Source organism: Ovis canadensis, chromosome 3 (assembly GCF_042477335.2).
Source record: "Ovis canadensis isolate MfBH-ARS-UI-01 breed Bighorn chromosome 3, ARS-UI_OviCan_v2, whole genome shotgun sequence".
Classification (NCBI taxonomy): Eukaryota; Metazoa; Chordata; class Mammalia; order Artiodactyla; family Bovidae; genus Ovis; species Ovis canadensis.
Window position 1 is genome coordinate 156,735,143 of NC_091247.1, and position 26,502 is coordinate 156,761,644.

The 26,502-nt window shown below is 40.3% G+C and overlaps 1 protein-coding gene across 1 annotated transcript in view; it reads left to right on the forward strand.

The window, feature by feature from the left end:
- Positions 1–4,142: 4,142 nt before the first annotated feature.
- Positions 4,143–26,502, forward strand: part of CPM (carboxypeptidase M) — a 75,578-nt gene continuing 53,218 nt past the window's right edge. The window contains exons 1-2 of the mRNA XM_069584685.1: positions 4,143–4,194; positions 4,499–4,661. Coding sequence (XP_069440786.1) covers positions 4,502–4,661 — 160 coding nt within the window. The 5' untranslated portion in view covers positions 4,143–4,194; positions 4,499–4,501. The remainder of the gene's footprint in view (positions 4,195–4,498; positions 4,662–26,502) is intronic.

Sequence of the window (26,502 nt, forward strand, 5' to 3'; positions counted from 1 at the left end):
TTCTGCTCTGATTCCTGCCACTACCTTAGGGAATTTCAGAGTCCCATGACAGAATCATCCACCTGCTCCCCAAGCTTTTAAAATTCCTTAATATCCCATTTCCAATGTCCTTCTTCACTTCTGTAATTTACTCCAAAGAAATTTCAGACCTTGTCTTCATTGAGAATTGTCTATCTCTGACACTTATGTGCTTTTTGCTCTTTCAGGTGAAAATGCCTTCATTGTTTTTCTGATGAAAAGAAGTAACACATGTATAACTGCAACTTGTTTTCAGAAAATACAGAAAGATTTTAAAAGAAAAATCAGAACTTTGCAACTCAAAGCTTACCACTCAGCAGTTTGTAACCCTTTAAACTTTTTGCTAGGAATAGTTTTGTTTGTTGGCTTGCTTTCCAAAGTGGGAATTGACTATTCATTTACTTTTACAATCTTCTTTTTGCCACTCAATAACTTATCTTTCCAAGCCAATAAATACAGACCCACATCATCAATATGACTGAAAAAATAATTTATTGTAAGGCTTCAAGGAGATCAAACCAGTCCATCCTAAAGGAAATCAGCTCTGAATATACATTGGAAGGACTGATGCTGAAGCTGAAACTCCAATACTTTGGCTATCTGACTCATTGGAAAAGACCCTGATGCTGAGAAAGATTGAAGGCAGGAGGAGAAGGGGACAACAGAGGATGAGATGGTTGGATGGCATCACTGACTCGAAGGACACAAATTTGAGCAAGCTCTGGGAGCTGGTGATGGACAAGGAAGCCTGGTATGTTGCAGTCCATGGGGGCGCAAAGAGCTAGACACGACTGAGCGACTGAACTGAAGGCTATAATATTCTTCATCTAACCCAAGGTGTCTCAGTCTCAACACCAGAATTTGGGGCTAGTAAATTCTTTGTTGTGGGAGGCTGTGTTGTCACTGAAGAATGTTTAGCAGCATTCCTGCCCTCTACCCACTAGATGCCAATAGCACTGTCCTCCTCCCCCACCCCAAATCAATCAAAAACACTTCACACCTATTCCCAAATGTCACCTGCAGCCAGTATTAACCCCCAGTTGAGAACCACTGATGTAATCAACCTGCCATTGTTTATCTACTTTGTCACAATTGAAAACAGGTGCTTTCACAAACGGCTCAATGTTATGCAGAAGCCTGGATGGGAGGGGAGTTTGGGGAGAATGGATACGTGTATATGCATGGGTGAGTCCCTTTGTTGTGAAATTATCACAACATTGCAAATCAGCTATACCCCAATACAAAGCAAAAAGTTTAAAAACAGTGGTGCTTATAAATATCCTAACATATAAATTTAACACTTCTCCAAACTACTTCTATAGCTTAAGTTTTTATCAAAGAAGAGCATATTTTAAATTTTTATGTCCATTCCCCAGATTTCCTCCCAAAAATATTGTAGCAATTTATAGTACCATTAAAATAGCAGGAATGTCATTTTCCCAGATCCTGTCCATTTCTAGGTACCATCAATTTTTTAATCTTTCTTGGTGATAAGCAAAACAAAGTATTACTTTCCCCTTCTAATGTGTAATTCCTTGATTGCTAAGCAGGTTAGTAGCTTTACTATGTTTATTGACCATTTGTATTACTGCTTTGGTGAACTGCCTATTAATGTCTGTGCCCTTTCTTGATTTTGTAAGGGCTATCAATTCTTCCAGTTTGCAACTTTTCTGGTAACCTTTGAGATTTCCTGAATAAAATGTTTAATTTTCATGATGTTAAATTATCTGCCTTATTATGGTTTTACCTATAGTGGTGTCGTGGTTAGAAAGATCACCTGTGTTAACTGTAGTGTTTTAGTCTTTTATGCCAACCTTATATACCTCCATATCTTTCACACTCTAACACTAAGCCTTTTTGACCTGTAGACCACTGCAAATAAAATTTGAATGTACATAAGGAAATGGCAATCCACTCCAGCACTCTTGCCTGGAAAATCCCATGGACGGAGGAGCCTGATAGGCTACAGTCCATGGGGTCACAAAGAGTCGGACACGACTGAGCAACTTCACTTCAGGGATCATCTGGAAATCTTATTTAAATGTACGTTTTGATTCAGTAGGTTTGGAGTGAAACAAAGGATTCTGCATTTCCAGCAAACTCCCAGGTGATGTCAATGTTGTCTGGACCATAGTTTGAGTGGCTAGGTTCTGGACCTTCAGCCCTCAAATCCCTTTTCTCCCTACCTCCTTTCTCTGATTGGCTTTCTCCTAGATTTGCTTCTCTTCCTACCTACTATGAACCCCAAGCACAGCAATTTCAACTATACTTCACTCCTTTGTTTATCTGGAATAAGAACCCTAGCAATCTCCATCCCAGTATGGACCAAGCAATATCTTCTCCAATCTCCAGCCATGTCACCACTAAAAGAAATCACATAACTGCCACTTGCTTCTGTACCAAATGTATGATTTTTAACATCAGATCAGGAATCCTTGACAGTTCCCTTTCCCATTCTTTACAGTTATTTTGCCTAAATTTAATCTCCTCAACCCTATTCCACCTCCTTTCAGGCCTCTGACAAATGACTGACAACATCTTAAAGTCATACAGTAGAAATAACAGAAGAGTAACTGCTGCACACTTTTTTTTGAGTCCGCTCAGCAACTCAACATCATAAGATTTTCCAACTCTTAGAAATTTTGCTTATAGATTAATTATGAATTAAAGTAGGTTATTTACTTAATAGACATCTCCCAGTTATTTAGGTAAGTACAATGATCATTTCCATCTTACAGACTAGGAAACTAAGGTACAGTGAGTTGACACAACCAATGAGTGTCAGAGCAAGGACAGAAACCCAGATGATGATGCTCTTAAACCTCTCAACTCTGCCTCCTGGGAAGGTTCCTAAATGCTTGGCGTATCTATCTATCACAAAGAAGAGTGACTAGCAATTTTCAGCTCTGGAAGGCACATTCCATTCACATTCCCAGGCCTCAGAAATTCTGTTTAATTCGTCTGGGGTAGTGCCCTGGCACTACTGTTTTTAGTCTGTTAAAGGACAATGTTATCCTAAATCAGTGCTTTTCAAACGTTTTACATTTACTGGACCCTTGGCACAAGTCTCCTGTTACCCTGATAGATAATGTATAACAGGTGTGTGAGGTGTTTGCCCTCCCCACACACCCTCTCAGGTTTTGGTCAAGTCCTTGCTGTCCCTAGTGCAAACACAGACCATTCCATCCTTCCAGAAAGAAGCATTTTAGGCCCTGAAGCTGACCTGGGCAGCGTTGGTGGAGGAAGCGTCGACATTACAATGATGACTCTGATGCCTTCTTACACATGATTTCCAGGTTGTCAGTGTTCAATTTAACTTTGATTTAGTCAAACTTCCCTGGTGGCTCAGCTGGTAAAGAATCTGCCAGCAGTGAGGGAGACCTACTAGGTTGGGAAAAGCCCTTGGAGACGGCAACGGCTACACACTCCTTTACTCTGGCTTGGAGAATTCCATGGACTGTATAGTGTCCACGGGGTCGCAAACAGTCGGACACGACTGAGCGACTTTCTCTTTCTTTCATACACTATAAATATTTGTCGGAAAATTTCCTGGACTCCACAAGATCCATTTAGAACTTCTGAACACACGTTCTGAAACGCCACGCGACCGCAGGGCTGGGGGCGCCTGGAGCGTCTGAGAGCGTGGTCCTGGCGAGTGGAACAGCATATGAGCCCGCCTGCAGCTGCGGCCGCCCGGAACTCGCGGCTCATCGTGGGGCTCCAGGCGAGCCCCGGGCTTGCCGGCCCGCACCGCCCAACGCGAGAAGCCGTCCCAGCCCTTGCTGCAGCTGTTGGGCGGAGCGCAGGGGACCCCTACATCGGACGGAGCCGTGGCCGAGGTGAGGATACTTCCAACCTAGGGCGCCGGCAAAAACTAAGACCGCGCAAGGTAACTCAGTTTCGGGAAGCTCTGCCGCGCCTCGGTACAAGCCGCCGCGCCCTGGAATCCTCGCGCCGCGTGGGCGCCGGCGGGCTCAGGTGAGAAGCAGGCAGAGGTGCCCGGGTCGCCCAGCTAGACCCCGCCCCGGAGCGCCTCGCGCGGTGTCTGAGTGGGCCAAAGCGACGTCAGTCAGATGTCGAGGGCGGGACCTGAGCGCGCCCGCCCCTCTGGCCCAGCTATAATATCTGGTCTCGGGAAGCGGCTGCAGCCAGGCGGCGGTGTGCGCCTGGGCGGGGGTGAGGCTTGGGGCGTGCTGGGTCAGGCGCAGCTGCTGCGACTGACGGGCGATGGAGGGTGGTGGGGACGTGGGGAGGGGCTGGGTGGGCTACGGGAAGGTGGGCACCTGGGGCTGCCGGTGCTCTGGGTACGCTAACTCCCGAAGGTGTTGCTTCCAACTTTTACCTCCTTAGGAAGCAGCGAGCTTTAGTGTCGGGAGATCTGATACTAGAGAGCAGAGCGGGAGCTAGTAGCATTCACATTTTCCCTCCACCCCACTGCCTGCTTTATCTGCTCAGCTTTATTATTTTTATTCATCTCTAGAACATGGACTGCGCCCGCCTCTGGCTAGGGCTGCTGATGCCTGCGGTAGCTGCCCTGGACTTCAGCTACCACCACCAGCCAGAGATGGAAGCGTTTCTGAAGAATGTTGCCCAAAACTACAGTTCTATCACTCACTTACACAGTATCGGGAAATCTGTGCAAGGTAGGGTGCGTCTCCTGTACTTTCCAAAACCCCTAGTCCTCAGTTTCATTCATCAAATATACCTTAGCTTCCTGTCCCCTTTCTATGAAGCTACTCAGAGGGGCTCCAGGCGAATCCATCACTGTCTTGCGTGTAGATTGTTTCTTCCTTTGTGTGTTGCGTTGCTTTTTGTCAGGGGAGTACTAAGATCTGAATTTTACTAAGTGTCTCCGCTGTCATTCGGTGTCATTGAATGCTTTGCGAGAATGGCGTTCTGATTTTGGATTTTGCAGACAGATTTCTTGGAATGAATATTTTAGCCTTTAGTTCTCTAGATAAACTTTTGCAAAGGAAGTCTGTTTACCCATCTCAAGTTTCCCTTTTTGATGGCTTCTTTAAATATGATTCAGACTGTTAGGATCCTGTCTTCAAGTCTCTTTTAAATCGAAATAGTGCAGTTCTATTGGTGAGATTTCTATATCATGTATAATATGGCTTAAAGTTATGTAAAAAAAAATGACTCTGGTACTGATTAAAAGGCTGTTTTAAAAATTATTCATTGGAATAAGACAATTGCTGAATAATTAAGTGTACCATAGCAGTGACTGGTATTGCTGCTAGTATTTCCATGCTCATCATTTAAATATTTTAATTTGGAAGCCATATATTGAGTATAAACATTAAAATGTATATTATATTAATTCTTTTTTAGTAGATAGGAAAACTAAATCATAGTGAAATTAGTATCTTGCCCAAGAACACCCAAATCACGAGTTAGTTTTATAACCAGGATTGGCATTCAGATCATTCTGCTTCAAGGCTTAAATATTTGGGGGAAAAGGCAAATAATTTTACCACGTATTATTAATCTTATATTGATACTTCCCCCAAAACATACCAGTTGACTTAATACTTAAGTTTTGTCAAGTGTATGTAATTTGGATCTCAACTCTTTTTTTTTTTTTCCCCACACCAGAATAATACTTTAACAATCTGCAAATCTGTTCTTTTGGTTTTAAGTCCTGCAAAATGAGTGGTAAATCAAAGATCTGTGCACGAGTCTCTTGGATCTCAACTCTTTATAAGGTGTGTTTCAACCCCAACTGAATTTTAGCTCTGTGTTTTTCAACCAGTTTGGGAGTCTCTTAATCACCATCTTCTGAAGTAATCATTTCCCAAAAACTTAAGGCCGTGGTTTATATTGTAAGCAGTGTTCCATAAGTTTGGTTATATGCAATGCAACAGAAAAATCCTAGGCTTGTGCGTAATGGCATCTTTGTTTTTAAACAGCATTGCTAAAGAGTTGGTGCCAGAATTATTCTATATTGCTCTATAATCCAAAATTATAGAGACTGAATGTATGAGAAAGCATATCTTGAATCAGCATATGTATATAGCCTTTTGAAATTGTTTTCCCCTGGGGTAAAGAAGAGCAACTTTAAAAGATCTAAGAATACTAATTATATCAATAAAGGAAATACAGAGCACAGCTGACTTGAGTTATTGTTCAGTCATCATTTAAACCACAAGGCAATGTGAATGTTGTTAATTTTTAAGTACTAAATGAGGTAGCTTCTATTTTTTCAAGCACAAAGTGCTTGTGCAAGAAAATCAGGGACTCTCTCAATGTCAACCAGCTATTTTGATCTACCCTGCATGCTATCAGACTACAGCAATAATGAAAGCCAGCAAGCTTAACTGTTTTTACCTGTGTGCACTCTTGTAGTTAAAGGACTGGGGAATTATCCTGTAAAAAATACAGTGATGCTAGTTTAGGTCAAAGGTTTGTACTGAGTATGCTCTGAATCATTACTCTGATTAAGAAAAATCCCAAATCTGCTATTGGGTTCCGAGCCGGAGGTAAAACTGTGCACTGGTAACTGGGAGCTGGTTACCAGGGAACCCTTGTATGGTTGTTGGTACTCTTTTTGCTAGATGGACAGTTTTCCCTGGTTGTCTTGCGCTCTGATGTAAGATGCTTACTTAGCAAACATGATTTACCATATGTGTTATTTATTTTTCTTTTTTTATTATGAATGTGGACAACTTACCTAGAAGGGAAAGTAATATTTCTACCTTGCCAATTTATTTTTAGCTTTTGTAAATGCCTGTCACATGTATTTTCACTGCTGTGATCATGGATTATAGTCTGCTTTCTTTCTCCCAGTTCATATCATTGCATTATGTATTTCTATGAATTGAATGGTTTGCTAGTGTGAATTGGTTGCTGCTGCTGCTAAGTCACTTCAGTCGTGTCTGACTCTGTGTGACCCCATAGATGGCAGCCCGCCAGGCTTCCCTGTCCCTGGGATTCTCCAGGCAAGAACACTGGAGTGGGTTGCCATTTCCTTCTCCAATGCATGAAAGTGAAAAGTGAAAGGGAAGTCGCTCAGTCGTGTCCGACTCTTCGCGACCCCATGGACCACAGCCTACCAGGCTCCTCTGCCCATGGGATTTTCCAGGCAAGAGTACTGGAGTGGGGTGCCGTCGCCTTCTCTGGAATTGGTTGCTAGATAATATTTTACGTTGATTATATTAATTTCTTAGTCATTCATCTTTGAGCCATCTATATAGTTTCTGGTGGCCTCTGTTATAAACAGTGATGCTAAAAAAATTGCATGTCATGATTAATGGCCTTCTATTATAGTTGATTATTTTTCCAGTTTTTAATTTTGAAATGTTTGAAACCTACACAAAAGCTCTGCATACAACATCATTCATTATTAGAGAAATGCAAATCAAAACCACAATGAGGTACCATCTCACACCAATCAGAATGGCCGTCATCAAAAAGTCTACAAGCAATAAACACTGGAGAGGGTGTGCAGAAAAGGGAACCCTCTTACACTGTTGGTGGGAAACTGGTACAGCCACTGTGGAGAAGAGTGTGGAGATTAGAACTACTGTATGACCCAGCAATCCCACTGCTGGGCATACACCCTGAGGAAACCAGAATTGAGACACATGTACCCCAATGTTCATTGCAGCACTATTTACAATAGCTAGGACATGGAAGCAACCTAGATGTCCATCAGCAGATGAATGGATAAGCAAGCTGTGGCACATATACACAATGGAATATTACTCAGCTATTAAAAATAACACATTTGAGTCAACTTTAATGTGGTGGATGAAACTGGAATCTATTATACAGAGTGAAGCAGATCAGAAAGAGAAACACAGATACTATATATTAACACATATATTTGGAATTTAGAAAGATGGTAATGACAGTCCTACATACAGGGCAGCAAGAGACACAGATATAAAGAACAGACTTGGGCTCTGTAGGACAAGGAGAGGGTGGGATGATTTGAGAGAATGGTGTTGAAACATGTATATTACCATATGCAAAATAGATGACCAGTGCAAATTTGATTCATGAAGCAGGCCACCCAAAGCCAGTGCTCTGGGACAACCCAGAGGGGTAGGGGTGGGGAGGGGGTAGAAGCGGGGTTCAGAATGGGGGAACACATTATACCTGTGACTAATTCATGTTGATGTATGGCAAAAATCATCATCACAATACTGTAATTATCTTCCCCTATCTTTTTAATTATTCCTAAGTCCCTTTGTTGAGTGTGTTTGGCACATATTCAGTGATTTTTATGTTTGTTTAGTGGCTTGAATATTTGCCAAAGGAAAGTCTTCAAGCGGAAAAGTATGCCATTTGTATCCTGCCATCAGATAGCCCCCTTTAAAATACAAATGTATTTGTTGTATCAATAGACTCCTCGGCTTTTCTCTTCACATCCCCTCAAATTAGTTCTAGGACCATTTAAAATAAGATTTCCTACATCTATTCTAAGAATCTTGTCTTTCCTCTTGCTAAGTCTGACCTTTATCTGAATAAGGAAGGTTGCAAAGATCAAGGATTAGGTAACAATATGTTATAAAGTGCTTTTCACATATTGGGTGTTTTAATACGTTTTTTAAATCTCAACATCTCAAAGTAGGCATTAACATCATTTACGGAATGGGTCCAATGAGGTACAGATAAGTCAGTTTGCTGAAGATCACACAGCTGACAAGTGTTAGGTCTCAAGCACATCTTTCTCATCGAGGAAGCAGTTCCACATAGATGTGGTTGCATGGAGATTGTGGTAGTTAGTGGAGGGTTTCAGAGTCATGTTTTGGGCACATTTGATCTGAAAATAAAGCTTCTGCCAAGATCCAACACAGTAGTTAGTTGCCACTTGTCTATTGAGCAGTTGAAATGTGACCAGACCAAATTAAGATGAGCTAAAAGTGTCTCATGGACAGAGGAGCCTGGTAGGCTGCAGTCCATGGGATCGCTCAGTGTCGGACGCGACTGAGCGACTTCACTTTCCCTTTTCACTTTCATGCATTGGAGAAGGAAATGGCAACCCACTCCAGTGTTCTTGCCTGGAGAATCTAGGCAAGTGGGATGGGGGAGCCTGGGGGGCTGCCGTCTATGGGGTCGCACAGAGTCGGACACGACTGAAGTGACTTAGCAGCAGCAGCAGCAGCAAAAGTGACTCTGAGGATTTTAGTACCATAAAGTAAAATAGTCCATTACTATTTTATATTGATTCCTTGTTAAAATGTAATATATTTTAAATATATAGGCAAAATAAGACATATTTAAAAATTAACTTCACCTGGTTTTAATTTTGTTAACATGGTTGTGGTTTCTAAAACATTTAAAATCACACATGACTTGCACTGTATTTTGGGCCATGCTGATCTGGACAGAAGTTTGTTATGAGCAATTTTTTTTCTGAGTACAAAAGGAACTCAAGTTCATTTAGAAATTTGGGAAGTTATAACAAAGCACCAAGAAGAAAATTAAAATCTCACCATCCGAAGGAAACATGTAGTAAACTTGAAAGACTATATGCCCTTTGTGTCTTTCGCCCCTCCCACTGAGCCAAATGACTTGCTTGCCTGTGCAAACATATTTCTAAAACTTAACTTTTAATGCCTGCTACGTGACCTATCAATGGATGTACTACTGTTTATTTAACTTAGACCCCACTGATGAACATTTCGTTTGTTTCTAAACTTTTCCTGTTATTCAAAATAAATGGAGGTTCAAAAGGGAGGGGACATATGTATACCAATGGCTGATTCATGTCGATATATGGCAGAAACCAACACAATATTGTAAAGCAATTATCCTTCAATTAAAAATAAATTAATTTTAAAAAATTTTAATGCCATAGAGAACATCTTTGTAGCTAAGACAGCTGAAGTTGTCAGAGTGCACACAGGCTTGGTAACCACAAGGCCCAAGTTCAAATTCTAGATTCTCTATTTTGTAGCAGTGTGACCCTGGGTGGTTAGAATAATTCCTGGAGCATGGTAAAGTATTACATAAGCACTGCCGGTCAGGATAAGACCTGCTATTGAGGATACATTTCTAAAAAGGAAATTACCAGCACTTAAAGCAGTTTTGTGTATTTGATACATGTAACCAAACTTCTTTCCTAAAAGAGTGTTTTGATTTGATAATCGCACAAGAAATGTATGCTTAACTCTTCTAAATCTTATATCAATGATAAATCAGGCATTAGTGGCTTTAAAGATTTCTGTAGTATTTACCAAAGGGTACAGAGTTTCGGTCATCAGGATGAATATGTCCTAGAGATCTACTGTATGGGGGGGTGCCTATAGTTAACAATATTGTTTACTTTAACATTTGCTAAGAAGGTAGATATGCTAAGTGTTTTGATGATGATGAAAGATAACTTTTCATGATTCTTTAAAGTATAAAGGAGAATTTATTTCTCATGCATTTACCTCATGAACTCTCACTGTCCTATATTCCTTCAACAGATATTTTATTGAATTTCTCTGCCAGGAATCTTCATAACATTGCATGTGCTTAAAAATCTTCCTAAAATTTGGCTTGGATTCCAGCTCCAAAGAGGCATGTACTGTGTTTACGTAGACAGATCTCTCATTGTCTACTACCCTTGGCTACTACTATCTCTCATTGTCTACCATTGACTAGCAATTTACCCTCAGAAAGGAACATTGTATTTGAGACTTTTGCCACCGTATTCAGTTTTCTGTCACTCTGTTCATTTCTCAGGTGTGATCGGACAGCCAGTGTGCTTGAGATCCTGCTTAAAATGCTTTTTGTGATGTAAATACTGACATATTGAGGACCAAATACCAAGAAGACCACGAAAATCTAGGCATTTCAGCTGTAATATACATGTTTGTGGTTTCAGGTTACATTGAGTTCGCCTTTCTCCTTCTTTAACTTGAAATGTAAAGTCCTTTTCTGAAACATCTTAGGAATATCAGCCTTGTTTTATAACCACTCAGTTTCTTAACGACACTGCTTTTTTTTCTTACAATGAAATGATTTAGATTTCCACCATATTTGTAGGATGATGTTTGAAGAGGATGAGATAGAATTTCCAAAAAAATAACAGAATTTTACTCTGCTTCTTGCGTCTAGGAACAATTTTTGTTCCAAATGTCAAATATATCCAAACACCAATACTCTAGGGCCATTTGAAACTTAAAGGATAGTGACAGCCAACATTGATTGAATTTTACTCTTTACCTAGCACTTTACATATACATCTCACCTAATCACTCTAGTAAGAGTGTGAAATACCATTATTACCCTTCAATTCACATGGGAAGAATTGAGATTGAATGAATCATCCATAGTCAGTAAATGACAGAGGAGTGACTGGAACCAAAGTCTGTCTTGCCCAATAGTGAACCCTTAAAAGCACTTTGCTGAAGTGAACAGTTTCTCCCGTTACCTTTTCTCTCTTTTTGTCCCTTCCCCTTCCCCCACACATCCTTGCCTCTCCCCTTGCCCCGATCCCTATGATTCTGAAAAAGTTGACGAACATACTGTATCATCCAAGAAAAGGTCTGTTTTAAATGGTTTTTTATGTGCTGAGTGATAGTTTGTAGAATTCCTTGACCCTCTTTCAGTATTTGCAGTTTCATCCAAAGCAGTGTGAATTCCATATTTTGGTGTAGACTTAATTTTTTTCTTTATACCAAAACTGTTTGATTATGAGGCAAAAGGAGAAGGCTGAAGTTCTGGTTTGCACACTTTGGGGACACCCACCCTCCTAAATGCCGTCTCCGGAGTTGATAATAGTGTTTCTCGTTAAGAGCAGTACCGCCCCCTAGGGGGAATTTTGAAAATTGAGGGGCGGTTTAGGCCATAACTTTGACGTCTTTGGATGGGGGACCTTGCTGATAATGCATCCTCCTGGTGGTGTTAACAATACACAGAATTGTCATGCATAGTGAAAAATCATCCCCCATACTTTCTAATGTCTTCCATAAGTGAAAGACAAGCTTACCATCATCTGAACCTAGAACCAATTCTTTTATTTACAAATGCAAAATATTTTCCTTCACAATTTTAATATGTAACAAACTTTCCAGGAATGTAACTGTAGGCAAATTGAGGAAAATTTTATTATGTTTTTCTCTGAACTTGATTTTGAGATATTTCACATAAAATCCTGACACCAGTGGGCACACAGCTCTATCAGTCTACATTTGTAATAAATGCCTTCACTGTGGGTCTCAAGAATTGATATAAGCATCTTTTTCATTGTGTCTTTTAGTGGATGGTGCCCAAGTATTTACATATTGATAATGTTTTATTATAAATTGCTTTCTTTTTATTTTTCCTTGATATATAAATCTTTTTGAAATTACATAGGCAAATATTTTCGGTGAATTTTATGCCAGCATAGTAAATAAAGGAAAAGTTGCAAAATATTGGGTGTGAAAAGAGGCATCAACTGATAGGGTTTAGAACTGTTTGTCTAAAACCACAGATGCAGAGAGCTGATAAGGACCCTCTTCCGATTTGTGTAGCCAGCATCCAAAAGGTATGTGGTTTCAGTTCTTAACCAAAAAGCTGTGTGTCTGGAGGTAACACCACAGCGACAAATAGAACCTAGAGTTGAGAACTAACTGCTGTTCACCCTGTTTCCTTCCTTTATTTTGTGCATTTAGAGTGTCCCTTTCTCAAAGAATACAGTCAAAAAGTAAGATAAGGGTATTACAGAAAAAAAAAAATTGAAGTATAGTCGATTTACAATGTTGTATTTCAGGTGTGCAGCAAAGTGATTTAGTTTATATATACATAAAATATGTGTGTGTGTATATATATTTCAGATTCTTTTCCCTTATAGGTTATTATAAAAAAGTTAAATTTTTAAAGATTATACCAAATACCAACATGCATTTGGGTTAATGGAAAGAAATTAAATTGGAACTTCCTATCTAATGATTTAAAGCAATTGGTATTCTTTCTAGCTCTGTAGTCATTCAATGCAAGATAGTAGCTTGCTGAGAGGGTAGGAAATCCTTATTTGAGTTTGTGTGCAAATAAACAGACATTAAATAAAAAATACAAAAACAGACATAAGTTCCACATTAAAAGAGTTTCCCATGCCTGTTTTGTAAGGACTGCTGCATGTCAGATGGTTAAAAAATGCACATTTTCTGGTCTGTGGCCTTTCACATGCATAACTTTATCAACAGCTCTACTGGAGGTTTAGTCTCCACGGCATCACAAAAATGCCACCAAGTTCAAACAAGTTGGCTTCAAACTGGCTCCTCAGACTTAGGCTCCTTAGGCTCCTGAACCTCCCCAGAGCTTCCTGAAGATAACAGCCTTCATGGTAGGATATAAAGGCATTAACAACAGGGTAAACCCTTCAAATATGCAGGCACTGTCACAAAGTCTGGGAGAAGAAAGCAAACCTTCAATCTGTATAAACAAAGAGCTTTCAGTGAGTTGTTTACTCAGTTTTAAAAAATTGCTCTGATAGAAATCTCTCTGAGGAAACTAGAACCATACTAGGGAGCACAACCAAAGTCACCTGAGCTGACAGTCCTCCCAATACATAACTGAGAGCCCCTTTCCAACAGAGTGCACAGGAGTACTACGAATGTAGTCAGGTGAACGTTGAGCACACGCCACATTTTCAGAGCAGGAATGGGTGTTGGGGACCACTCGATCATTTATTCCGTTGATTGAGCTGAATTCAAAGTGTCATCTCCTCCTGGAAGCGTTTTTCTAGACGCTTGGGCAGAGGCAGACTCTTCCTAAGCATCTTCCATCCCCTCTGTCTTTATTGCACCTGGATGGCAGGGACCAGGCTTTGATCATCTGTGTATCATAGTCCCAAATATGTGCTGATTATATGTGACAGGCGCTCTGAGGGTCACAGCTGAAGAGTTTTTCCATGCATTGTAAAGGAAACTTTAATGTAAATACATTTTTATACAGTATAGTATATAGTATGCTATGTGTATGTATATAAGATGTTTATTTTTATATATACTTTTATAGACATTTATGTAGTTACACATACTATATATAACTTTGTGCAACGTTATGTAGTTATATACATAGTATGTACCCATAAGTGTCAAGAAAATGAAATTGTTTTCTGGCCATATAAAGTATTTTGCTCAAACTACAGTAAAATATTATGATAACTTGGAGTAGTGGTAATGGAGGACTCACAGAGAGTCACTGGCATGTAGGAGGAGGCAATAGGGATGTTAGTGTCCTTCAGGCAGTAAAGGGGATAACTGAACTGTTCACTGTCAACTAAAGGGGTTTTATCCCCGTCTCCACTCAGCCCCCCAGACACTAACCAAACGTGTTAAAAGAGTAAATACAAGAGATATACACAGAGAGACCCCCCCCCCCTTTCCATTAAGAAGAGTTTAAATAAATATCCCTGGTTTTATTTGAACAGTGCAAAAATAATTCAAGTGTATTTAGAGAATGTAAAAAAAGAGAAAAGGACCATGTGATGAAGCCCTCTCCACCACCCCCCACCACAACCCCCCCCACCACACACACACAAAAAGCAGGTACTTGGAATCCCTTAATTTTGAGAGTCTTTTTTTTTTCCTTCCAAACTCTGCAATGCTTTACAGATTTAAGATGTACAGGTTTTGGAAATACAGAGGTAGACAGATTGAGGGTTGAAAGCATCTTTGATTTTTAATCCCTATTAAATATTCATTTCCTTGTTCATTGTTCGTAACTCAGTCAAGCCCATCCATTAAAATTCTTTTAAGGGGACTGTTTACTCTTGTGAAAGTGTAGACACCTGGGGACGTGTGGAGAGTATAGATCATTTTAACATGGAGCCCTTTCACAGAAATTTCCCCATTATATTAATAATTAAATATATTTGCACCTTGGTAACAATACCAAATGGCAACCCACTCCAGTATTCTTGCCTGCAGAATCCCATGGACAGAGGAACCTCGAGGGCTATAGTCCATGGGATCGCAAGCATTGGACACAACTTAGCAACTAAACCACCAAGCCACCACCAATAATACCAAATGCATGTGGAGTTAAAGCTGAGATGCAGGTTGCTCAGTTGAGGAACACACTTACTCTTAGAGACTGAATAATCTTGCTGTCCTAGAGATAAGCCTGGCAGGGTTATCATTTGTTACCAATAAAGTCCTTTCTGTTTATGAAAAAAAAAAAACAGACAAATTTGGAAATACCACATTGTAGCCTTAACAAGCATTTAGTTGGGCCTGGTCATCTTCTGAGTTTTAGAAACGTATACTTCTAAATGTACAGAAGGTGCCTTCAGATTCAGCAGTACACTCTAGCTCACAGTGTAGGGGTGGGCAGAGAGGGAGGAAGTTTTGAGGGCAGAGGAGTCTACTGTATTCCAAGAACAGAAACGAGGCCAGTGGCGCTGGAGCACAGAGAGCAGGGGTAGAATATTTTGGGTGAGGCTGGAGAGGGGTGCAGGGGACAGTCCATAGAGTGCCTGGTACACCGATTCAAAGGAGAGTTTGAATTCTCTTCTGATAACAGGAAACTACTGAATGGTTTTCATCAAAATGAAGTCATCTGATGTGGGTTTAGAAAAATTGTGACTTTGGCTGCTGTTGATGTTGCTCAGTCACTAAGTCGTGTCTGACTCTTTGCGACCCCGTGAACTAGAGCACGCCAGCCTTCCCTGTCTGTCACTATCTCCAGGAGTTTGCTCAGATTCATATCCATTGAGTCAGTGGTGCTATCTAACCATCTCATCCTCTGCTGCTCTCTGCTCCTTGGCTGATAAGTAGAGAGTTAATTAGAAAGAGGAAAGTATAGACGAAGGGAAAATAATTCAGTTATAATAATCCAGGCACCAGTTAATGGTGGTATTTTGGATGAAGATGCTGTATTAGAAATGGGGAGAAGTGGAGGGACTCGAGATTTGCTTTGAAAATAAAACCAACAATACTTGCTAATAGATTGGAAGAGAGTGGGCAGGGATCAGGGAACAATAGAAGATCCAAGATGACTTTCAGGTTTCCAGCTTGGGCAGCTGAGTGTCTGAGGTTTTATTTACCAAGATAGAAAACGCTAGAAAAGGACAAGTTTTGGTTGAAACAAAGAGCTCTGATTTAGACCGTTTTTAGAAATTTGAAATCCTTAAAAGATATCCAGTGGGAATGTCTAGTAGACAGGTGTATAGGTGGAGTCTGGAGGAAAGTTTTGACTATAGAAATGAGAGTCATCAACATGCAGATGGCATTGAAACCTATGTGATTAAAAAAAAAATCTAACGAGAGTAGAGATAAAAGAGGGGCAGAATAGAGCTGTAGGATACTGTAATCTTTTGAGTCTGATAGAAATAGAAGCCAGCAAAGGAGTTAGGAAAAAAATCAGCAATGAAGTAGGAAAAAGATGAAAAGCAGTATCATAGACATCTCAAAAGGGCAGCAGTTCAAGAAGTAGGCTGTCTTGGGGTCCCATGACCACCCACTAGTAAATTGCCAAAGGACCCGTTACTCTACAGAGTCTCATACAGACAAGATTAATGAAGCAAAGACACAGTGCAGGCACCGCAGAATAATGATACATTAGCAAAGACTAGAGAAGTCAGCATAGGCTTACCTGTTCTCAGTGAGGGTTGCACAGATGCATGCTTCTCTCCAACTTGAAGTCTGTCTCCACTCACAGAAGCCCACTCAAGTCTTGGAGGCCCAGAGTTCTTCACAGGAGCTTGTCACATGACTATCGTGACCAGCCAAGACACATACCCACACTAGGTACGAGGTACCCATTATGAATATTACTGTATACTTTAAACAATGCTTTAGGCCTGGTATATACTGACCCTCTGTCTTGCGGGTACAGAATAGCATCATTAATTAGAGAACACTGAAGGAGTTTAGTGCTCAGAGTTTGGTTAAGGGCATTATGATGAGTTTAAGTGTTCTAGAGATAAGCAAGGAGGGAGTAAAGCAGACCAGCTATTTTCCTTTCCTTGCAGAGGTCCTGCCCAACCATGTTGGATGCAGTTATAAGTGAAGTTTGAGGGCCGTAAATTGATCGATCCCAAAGTTGCATTAGCTAATCTCTATCTCTAGACAGATTCATTCAATTTATTCAGAAAACATGTACCAAATGCTTAATATAGTTTGTGACATGTGCTGGCATAAAAATATAGAGGTAAAGAAGTCAAATGTGGCCCCTGCCCTGATAGAGCTGATGATCTGAGACATGAATGGGAAGGAAGAGACATCCTAATGAATGCAGATGGGATTCACCTTGGGGGAGTAGATGGCAGGGCAACTGAAGGATAGAAGTGAGTTAGGTGAAAGGTGGAAGTTAAGGCTGTATATAGTGTGTTCAAAGGTCTGCTGGTGAAGGGGCATATGGGCCTTGTGGAGCAAAAGTTGAATGTGGCTGGAGAGGAGAGCATGCAGGGGCAAGAGGAGGCAAGATGGGCAGATTGTGGAAGACCTGGCCTACCTTGTGAAAGACTTCATGCTTCACCCAAAGGGAGTCATCATCATCCTAGGGACTCCTGCCTGATAGGTTTGCTTTCTTAAGCAGAAAATTTGATTATTTTACAGTTCACTTTGCATTACGATAAAGATTCTCTTTAAGAGAAAGTGCAACGGCCATGTCTGGAATAAGAAAAATAGTGACAAAATATAAACATGCCAGGGTCAATAAACTAGAACACCAACAAAGCATAATATTAAATCTACAAAAATAAGAATCAATTCAGTTCAGTCGCTCAGTCATGTCCGACTCTTTGCGACCCCATGAATCGCAGCACGCCAGGCCTCCATGTCCATCACCAACTCCCGGAGTTCACTCAGACTCACGTCCAATGAGTCAGGGATGCCATCCAGCCATCTCATCCTCTGTCGTCCCATTCTCCTCCTGCTCCCAATCCCTCCCAGCATCAGAGTCTTTTCCAATGAGTCAACTCTTTGCATGAGGTCACCAAAGTACTGGAGTTTCAACTTTAGCATCATTCCTTCCAAAGAAATCCCAGGACTGATCTCCTTCAGAATGGACTGGTTGGACCTCCTTGCAGTCCAAGGGACTCTCAAGAGTCTTCTCCAACACCACAGTTCAAAAGCATCAATTCTTCGGTGCTCAGCCTTCTTCACAGTCCAACTCTCACATCCATACATGACCACAGGAAAAACCATAGCCTTGACTAAATGGACTTTTGTTGGCAAAGTAATGTCTCTGCTTTTGAATATGCTGTCTAGGTTGGTCATAACTTTTCTTCCAAGGAGTAAGTGTCTTTTAATTTCATGGCTGCAGTCACCATCTGCAGTGATTTTGGAGCCCCCAAAAAAATAAAGTCTGACACTGTTTCCACTGTTTCCCCATCTATTTCCCATGGAGTCATGGGACCAGATGCCATGATCTTCGTTTCCTGAATGTTGAGCTTTAAGCCAACTTTATCACTCTCCTCTTTCACTTTCATCAAGAGGCTTTTTAGTTCCATTTCTCTTTCTACCATAAGGGTGGTGTCATCTGCATATCTCAGGTTATTTATATTTCTCTGGCAATCTTGATTCCAGCTTGTGTTTCTTCCAGTCCAGCATTTCTCATGATGTACTCTGCATAGAAGTTAAATAAGCAGGGTGACAATATACAGCCTTGACGCACTCCTTTTCCTATTTGGAACCAGTCTCTTGTTCCATGTCCAGTTCTAACTATTGCTTCCTGACCTGCATACAGATTTCTCAAGAGGCAGGTCAGGTGGTCTGGTATTCCCATCTCTTGAAGAATTTTCCACAGTTTGTTGTGATCCACACAGTCAAAGGCTTTGGCATAGTCAACAAAGCAGAAGTAGATGTTTTTCTGGAACTCTCTTGCTTTTTCCATGATCCACTGGATGTTGGCAATTTGATCTCTGGTTCCTCTGCCTTTTCTAAAACCAGCTTGAACATGTGGAAGTTCATAGTTCATATATTGCTGAAGCCTGGCTTGGAGAATTTTGAGCATTACTTTACTAGCATGTGAGATGAGTGCAATTGTGCGGTAGTTTGAGCATTCTTTTGCATTGCCTTTCTTTGGGATTGGAATGAAAACTGACCTTTTCCAGTCCTGTGGCCACTGCTGAGTTTTCCAAATTTGCTGGCCTATTGAGTGCAGCACTTTCACAGCATCATCTTTCAGGATTTGAAAGAGCTCAACTGGAATTCCATCACCTCCACTAGCTTTGTTCATAGTGATGTTTTCTAAGGCCCACTTGACTTCACATTCCAGGATGTCTGGCTCTAGATGAGTGATCACACCATCGTGGTTATCTGGGTTGTGAAGATCTTTTTTGTACAGTTCTTCTGTGTATTCTTGCCACCTCTTCTTAATATCTTCTGCTTCTTTTAGGTCCATACCATTTCTGTCCTTTATCGAGACAATCTTTGCATGAAATGTTCCCTTGGTATCTCTAATTTTCTTGAAGAGATCTCTAGTCTTTCCCATTCTGTTCTTTTCCCCTATTTCTTTGCATTGATTGCTGAAGAATGCTTTCTTATCTCTTGCTATTCTTTGGAACTCTGCATTCAGATGCTTATATCTTTCCTTTTCTCCTTTGTTTCTCACCTCTCTCCTTTTCACATCTATTTGTAAGGCCTCCCCAGACAGCCATTTTGCTTTTTTGCATTTCTTTTTCTTGGGGATGGTCTTGATCCCTGTCTCCTGGACAATGTCATGAACCTCATTCCATAGTTCATCAGGCACTCTCTCTATCAGATCTAGGCCTTTAAATGTATTTCTCACTTCCACTGTATAATCATAAGGGATTTGATTTAGGTCATACCTGAATGGTCTAGCGGGTTTCCCTACTTTCTTCAAAAATAAGAATAGGTCATCAGAATTAATCAGCATAAAGAGTTCTGATTTAAATACCATATTTGGGTCTGATTATTCATTTAAATCTAAAAGATCATTTATTTTAATCATACAACTTAACTAGAAGCATTTTAATGATGCATTGCACATAGTGTCTTTTTTGCCCTCACAGAGCACAGATCACACAAAGATTTTTTTTTTAATCAGTCATTTTAGAGACAAATCATAGTTATGCCAGACTTATATACTGAAAGTATTTAATAATAATTAAATCTAGAATTCAGAGAGAAATGTTAGAGTACCTAGGAATAGATACTTAAAATTTTTTCCTAACTGTATTGAGATATAATTGGTGTATAATTTTATGTAAGTTTGAACTGTGTGATGTGATGATTTGATACACATGTACTGTAAAATCAGAAAAAGGTTAGTTAACATCTCCTCCTCACGTTTATACTATTTTGTTTTGGTGGTGGTGAGAATATTTAAGTCTGGTCATTCATTCAGCAACTTCATATAATACAGTATTATTCACTATAGTTACTGTGTGTGTAGTCACTGAGTTGTGTCTGACTCCTCTCGCAACCCTATGTGACTGTAACCCACCAGGTTCCTCTGTCTGTGGAATTTTCCAGGCAAGAATACTGGAGTGGGTTGCCATTTCCTACTCCAGGGCATCTTCCTGACCCAAGGATTGAACCCAGATCTCCTGTATTGCGGACAGATTCTTTATTGCTGAGCCATCGGAAAACCCTGTAGTCATTGTACTGTCTATTAAGTCCCCAGAATTTATAACTGGAAGTTTGTTTCCCTTGATCAACACCTCCCCATTTCCCCTGCTTCCCAGCCTCTGGCAACTGCCAATCCACTCTGTTTCTGTGATTCCAGCTTTTTCAGATTCCACATATAAGTCAGATCATTGCTGTGTCTTAATTCACTTAGCATAATGCCCTCATTTCCCCCATGCTGTCACAGGTGGCAAGATTGCCTTCTCTTTTATGGCTGAATAAAATTCCATTCTATGTGCATACCACATTTTCTCTATCATTCATCCATCTGTGGACGTTTAAGTTGTTTCCATGTTTCAGCTATTATGAATACTACTCTTTTGAACTTGGGGGTGAAGATACCTCTTGGAGATACTGATTCTGTTTCCTTCAAGTAAATACCCAGAAGTGGAATTGCTGGGTGATTTGGTAGTTATTGGGGCTTCCCTGTGGCTCAGACAGTAAAGAATTTACCTGCAATGCAGGAGACCTGGGTTCAGTCCCTGGCTCGGGAAGACCCCCTGAAGAAGGGAATGGCAACCCACTCCTGTATTCTTGCCTGGAGAATCCCCACAAACAGAGGAGCCTCGCAGGCTACAGCCCATGGGGTCACAAAAGAGTCGGACATGACTGAGTGAATAACACTTTCACTTTACTTTTTCTTCATGATAGGTATAATTTTAATTTTTTTTGGTGGGGGGGGGGAAACTCCGTACCATTTTTTATAGTGGCTGTACCAAGGTATGTGCCTACCAACCATGCACAAGATAGAAAGTGTTTCTATTTTAAAACAATATTGGAGTTATCGTGAAATACAGTTGACCCTTGAATATCATGAGCTTGAACTGCATGGGTCCACTGTGGGTTTTTTTTAATAGTAAATACTACCGACTACATGATCTGCAGTTGGTTGAATCCTCTGAGGAGCCACAGATACAAAGGACTGACTAAATTACAAACAAGACTTTTGATTGCTCAGAGGCTTGGCACCCCGACCCCTGTGTTGTTTAAGAGTCAACTCTACAACCACTCAAACTTTTCAAGTGTTGTATAGCAGCACAGAGAGGGAGCTTAATCTTGGTCTCATTTTCCAGCAAGTTATTGAGTAGGAACAGCAAGGAAGAGAAAATGAAAGGCCTGCAGCTGCTGTTTACTGAGTACCTGTGATGTGCCAGGTGCTCTGCTAGGCCCTTTACAGATTTTCCTCATTTAAGCTATACAAAAGCTCTAAGTTATTTACATACCTATCTTAGAGCTGAGAACAAACAGATTTCATAGATGAAGGAACTGATCCAAAATTGTGTCTTGGTAACTGATAGATTTGGGTTAATAATCCAAATGTGTCTTCCAGTAATTCACTTATATACTCGGTCAACAATTGATTTATTGCCCTCCGGTTGTTTATCAGAACCTTGACAGGAGGCTTCAAAGAACCTGGACCTTTCTTTTTAGGAACTAGGGCCGGGGCCTTATACCTAGTCACCTTAATGGGAAAAGTACCATAACAGGGCTGTAAATGTTCAAAGGCCTGGTATCCAGGGTGCTTGGGAAAGTCGAGAAAGGTTTATCAGGGAAGCTGATAATTGGACAAAGCTTTGACTATTCCCAGGCAGACAGGTGACAGGGTAGGAATTCTTGGTAAAATGAATGGAGAAAATAGACTGGAGTAAGGGGCAGGGTGAGACTGTCCTGCAAGCAGCATCTGGGGCACTGAATGCTGCCCTCAGACACAGTGAAGGATAGAGAATTGACAGTGGTTTCCTGGGTTTTTTTTTTCTTACTTTTAAAATTAATTTTTACTGGAGTATAGTTGTTTTACAATGTTGTGTTAGTCTCTGCTCTGCAGCAAAGTGAATCAGCTCAATGTTACATATATTCCCTCTTTTTTGATTTGCTTCCCATCTAGGTCACCACAAAGCGCTGAGTAGAGTTCCCTGTGCTAATACATTGGTATAAAAGTAATTGCAGTTCAGACCATGAATTTTAAATCATTATAACTAGGCTCAAACACATCTTTATTAATCAAAATAGGAACCATTACAATCAATACATTTTTGCCAATGAGAAATAAGTTTGTTTATTCCTGTAGCATGAAAACCTATGCTTTGGGATTCCATAAACTCTTAGAAAACATTTTCTGACTCCTGCTGCTTGTGATATTGTTTCCCTGCAAAAAGTTGTTGAGACGCTTGAAGAAGTGGTAGTTAGTTGGCGAGAGGTCAGATGAATATGGCAGATGAGGCAAAAGTTCGTAACCCAATTCATTCAACTTTTGAAGCACTGGTTGTGAGATATGCAGTTGGGCCCTGTTGTGGAGAAGAATTGGGCCCTTTCTGTTGACCAGAGCCAGCTACAGGCATTGCAGTTTTCAGTGCATCTCATCAATTTGCTGAGCATACTTCTCAGATGTAATGGTTTCACCAGGATTCAAAAAGCTGTAGGGGATCAGACAAGCAGCAGACCACTAAATAGTGACCATGACCTTTTTGGTGCAAGTTTGGCTTTGGGAAGTGCTTTGGAGCTTCTTCGTGGTCCAGCCACTGAGCTGATAATCACTAGTTGTCATATACATTCCACTATTCTTTACATATCACAATCCAATCGAGAAATGGTTCGTTATTGTGAGGAGTAAGAGGAAGATGACACTTCAAAAGAATGATTTTTTTGATTTGTGGTCAGCTCATGAAACATCCACTTATCGAGCTTTTTCACCTTTCCAATGTTCTTCAAATGCCACATGACCATAGAATGGTCGACACTGAGTTCTTCAGTATATTCTCATATAGTTGGGAGAGGATCGGCTTCGATGATCCTCTCAATTGGTTGTTGTCAGCTTCCGATGACCAGTCACTATGCACCTCACCTTCAAGGCTCTCATCTCCTTTGCAGACTTCTTGACCCACCACTGCACTGTACATTTGTTAGCATTCCTGGATCAAATGCATTGTTGATGTTGGGAGTTGTCTCCACTGCTCTATGACCCATTTTGAACTCATTTAAAAAAAAAAGTCTCTCAAATTTGCTTTTTGTCTAATATCATTTCAATAGTCTAAAATAAATATAAAATAGAAAGTAATAAGTCCTTAGCAAAAAAAAAAAACAGAAAATGAGAAATGTGCATGAAAATGATATATAACATAACCACATTATGCTTAAGAATGTATTCCAATATCTAACAGCAAATTTCAACAATGCAAAACTGCAATTACTTTTGCACCAACCTAATATATAGTAGGTTCTCATTAGTTATCTATTTTATGCATAGCAGTGTGTTTATGTAGAATTGATGATTTCTAATATGTCTTAGCACCTAGGGTATCTTAGTTTGTGCTCACTGGAAAATACAAAATTTTAGGAAGATTATGTCTTTGTGAGTTTGGTTATGGTTTTTTGGAAACAGATTGTTCAAAGAACAGTGATAAATAGGAAAAATATTTTGACTCACGTAACTCTTCACTAAAGTTGCATAGTTCGTAGCCCCCAGGGAACTGTGATTCCACAGAACATTCTGTTCTTTGTCCTTGGTAAAATATGCTTAAAAAGGAATAGGGACTTCCCTGGTGGTTAAGACGTCACCTTCCAATGCATGGGGCTTGCCTTCAGTCTCTGGTGGGGGAGCTAAGATCCCGCATGACTTGTGGCCAAAAAACCTAAACATAAAATGGGGTCAATATTGTAACAAATTCAACAATGACTTCAAAAATGGTCCACATTTTTTAAAAAATCTAAAAAGGAATAAAAAGGGGGTTTTGAGCATTAAAATTGTATATTTTATTGAATGCTTGCTACATACTAGCTACTTTCACATATTATTTTAAATCCTGATGTCAATCTGGGAACTAAGTAGTGTTTCCCTGTTTTAGAAGCTTCCCAGGTGATGATACAGTGGTAAAGAACCTGTCTGCTGATACAGGAGATATTAGAAACATGGGTTTGATCCCTAGGTTGGGAAGATCCTCCAGGGGAGGACATGGCAACCCACTCCTGTATTCTTGCCTGGAGAATTCCATGGACAGAGGAACCTGGCGGGCTACAGTCCATGGGGTTGGACCGAATCCAACATGACTGACACAACTTAGTATTAACGCATCCTCTTTTACAGATAGGAATCTGGGGCTTGGGGAAAAGTTGCATAAGGCAGTTGAGCTGGTAGGCGGGCTACAGTCCATGGGGTTGGACCGAATCCAACATGACTGACACAACTTAGTATTAACGCATCCTCTTTTACAGATAGGAATCTGGGGCTTGGGGAAAAGTTGCATAAGGCAGTTGAGCTGGTAGGCAGCAGAGCTAGGAACTCAAACCTGGGATCAAAGTTCCAGTTCCTGCAGTTTTCAAATGGTCTCTAGAACCAGGAAACTTCTGTCAAGGTGACTTGGCATACTTCAGGGGGTAGAAAGACAACAGGTTGGCTCCTTAAACCAGAGCAGCTCAGCTTAACTTCTTACACTAGATTTTTACATAAGAATCTATTGGAATAAAGGTTCGGTAACCCAGGGACAGGTAACATGAAAGCTACCACATTGACTGTGGAACCTTTGCAAGGATAGACTGAGAAAGTGCCATAAGCAAGGCAAACACGCCAGACTCTGTTGGGTGCCAAGGATGATTAATTCCTGCCATTTGGAACATTCTCTTCTAGTTGGACATATATATATGTGTGTGTGTGTGTGTGTGTGTGTGTGTGTGTGGACATATATATATGTGTGATGCTTTACAAAGGGGCTTTTCAGGACCTTCTGAAACTGATAAAAACAAGATTTTTAGAAAATACAGTATTTTATATTCCATATGTTAAATATATTCTATCAATATCTTGGCTGATCACCTATATGTTGAAGTAGGCAAAAGATCCCACTCTTGAGCCTCCACATGCCCACATCATTACTGTATTCTGGGCAGGCATAGCCTCTCTTGTTGTTGTTCAGTTGCTAAGTCATGTCCAACTCTGAGACCACATGAAAAAACTGTTCAATTTTGAGGTGGAAACTCTTGGGAAATAAAGTAAACTAATGAAACAGAATACTTTCCCAATATGAAAAAGTAATGACCAAGCATTTCATTTTCAAAACATCATATACTCATAGGAATCAGTGTGATCTTAGGGGCCATGAGTGACCAGTGAGAAGTTTAATAATGTCCTCTCTTAATATGCACTCTTTTTATAGCTGCCTTTAAAAACGTTCTCATTTGGCAGTCATTTAAAAAGATGTTTTAATGCTCGCTTCAGCAGCACATATACTTTAAAAGATTTTTAAATTAGGTAGTAGAGTGAAATTTGAATGTTCTATCAAAGTAATCTTAGTAAGATCTTGGTAAGAAAGGGTTGTTACTATCAGAGATTGAAACTGGAGAGCTATCAGAATAGGGTGAGATACTGTATTTATATCCATACCAATAAATACAGATATTTGTAAATAACAATAACAGTTTAGGTAGTGGTTAAGAATATAGACCCTATAGAACAGAGATTGCCTGAATTCAAATCCTGGTTATGCTATTCACTAATTGTGATCTAGAATGAGTTTCTTACCTTCTGTGCCTGCTTCTTTTTGTTTTTTTTTTTTGTAAAATGTAAGTGATAATATTTGCCTCATACGGTGTTGAGAGGATTAAATAAGTTAATAGATGTTAAGTGCTCAGAATGTGATTTTGTTGTTGTTCAGTGACTGAGTCATATCTGACTCTTCACAGTTCCATGGGCTGCAGCACACCAGGCTCCTCTGCCCTCCACTGTCTTCTGGAGTTTGCTCAAATTTATGTCCATTGAGTCGGTGATGCTATCTAATCATCTCATCCTCTGTCTCCGTGTTCTCCCTTTTCCTTTTGTCTTTGCAGGCATTGGGGTCTTTTCCAGTGAGTCAGCTTTTCGCACCAGGTGGCCAAAGTATTAGAGCTTCAACATCAGCCCTTCCATTGAATATTCAGGATTGATTTCATTTAGGATTGACTGAATGTGATTGCCACATTATAAATGCTACAG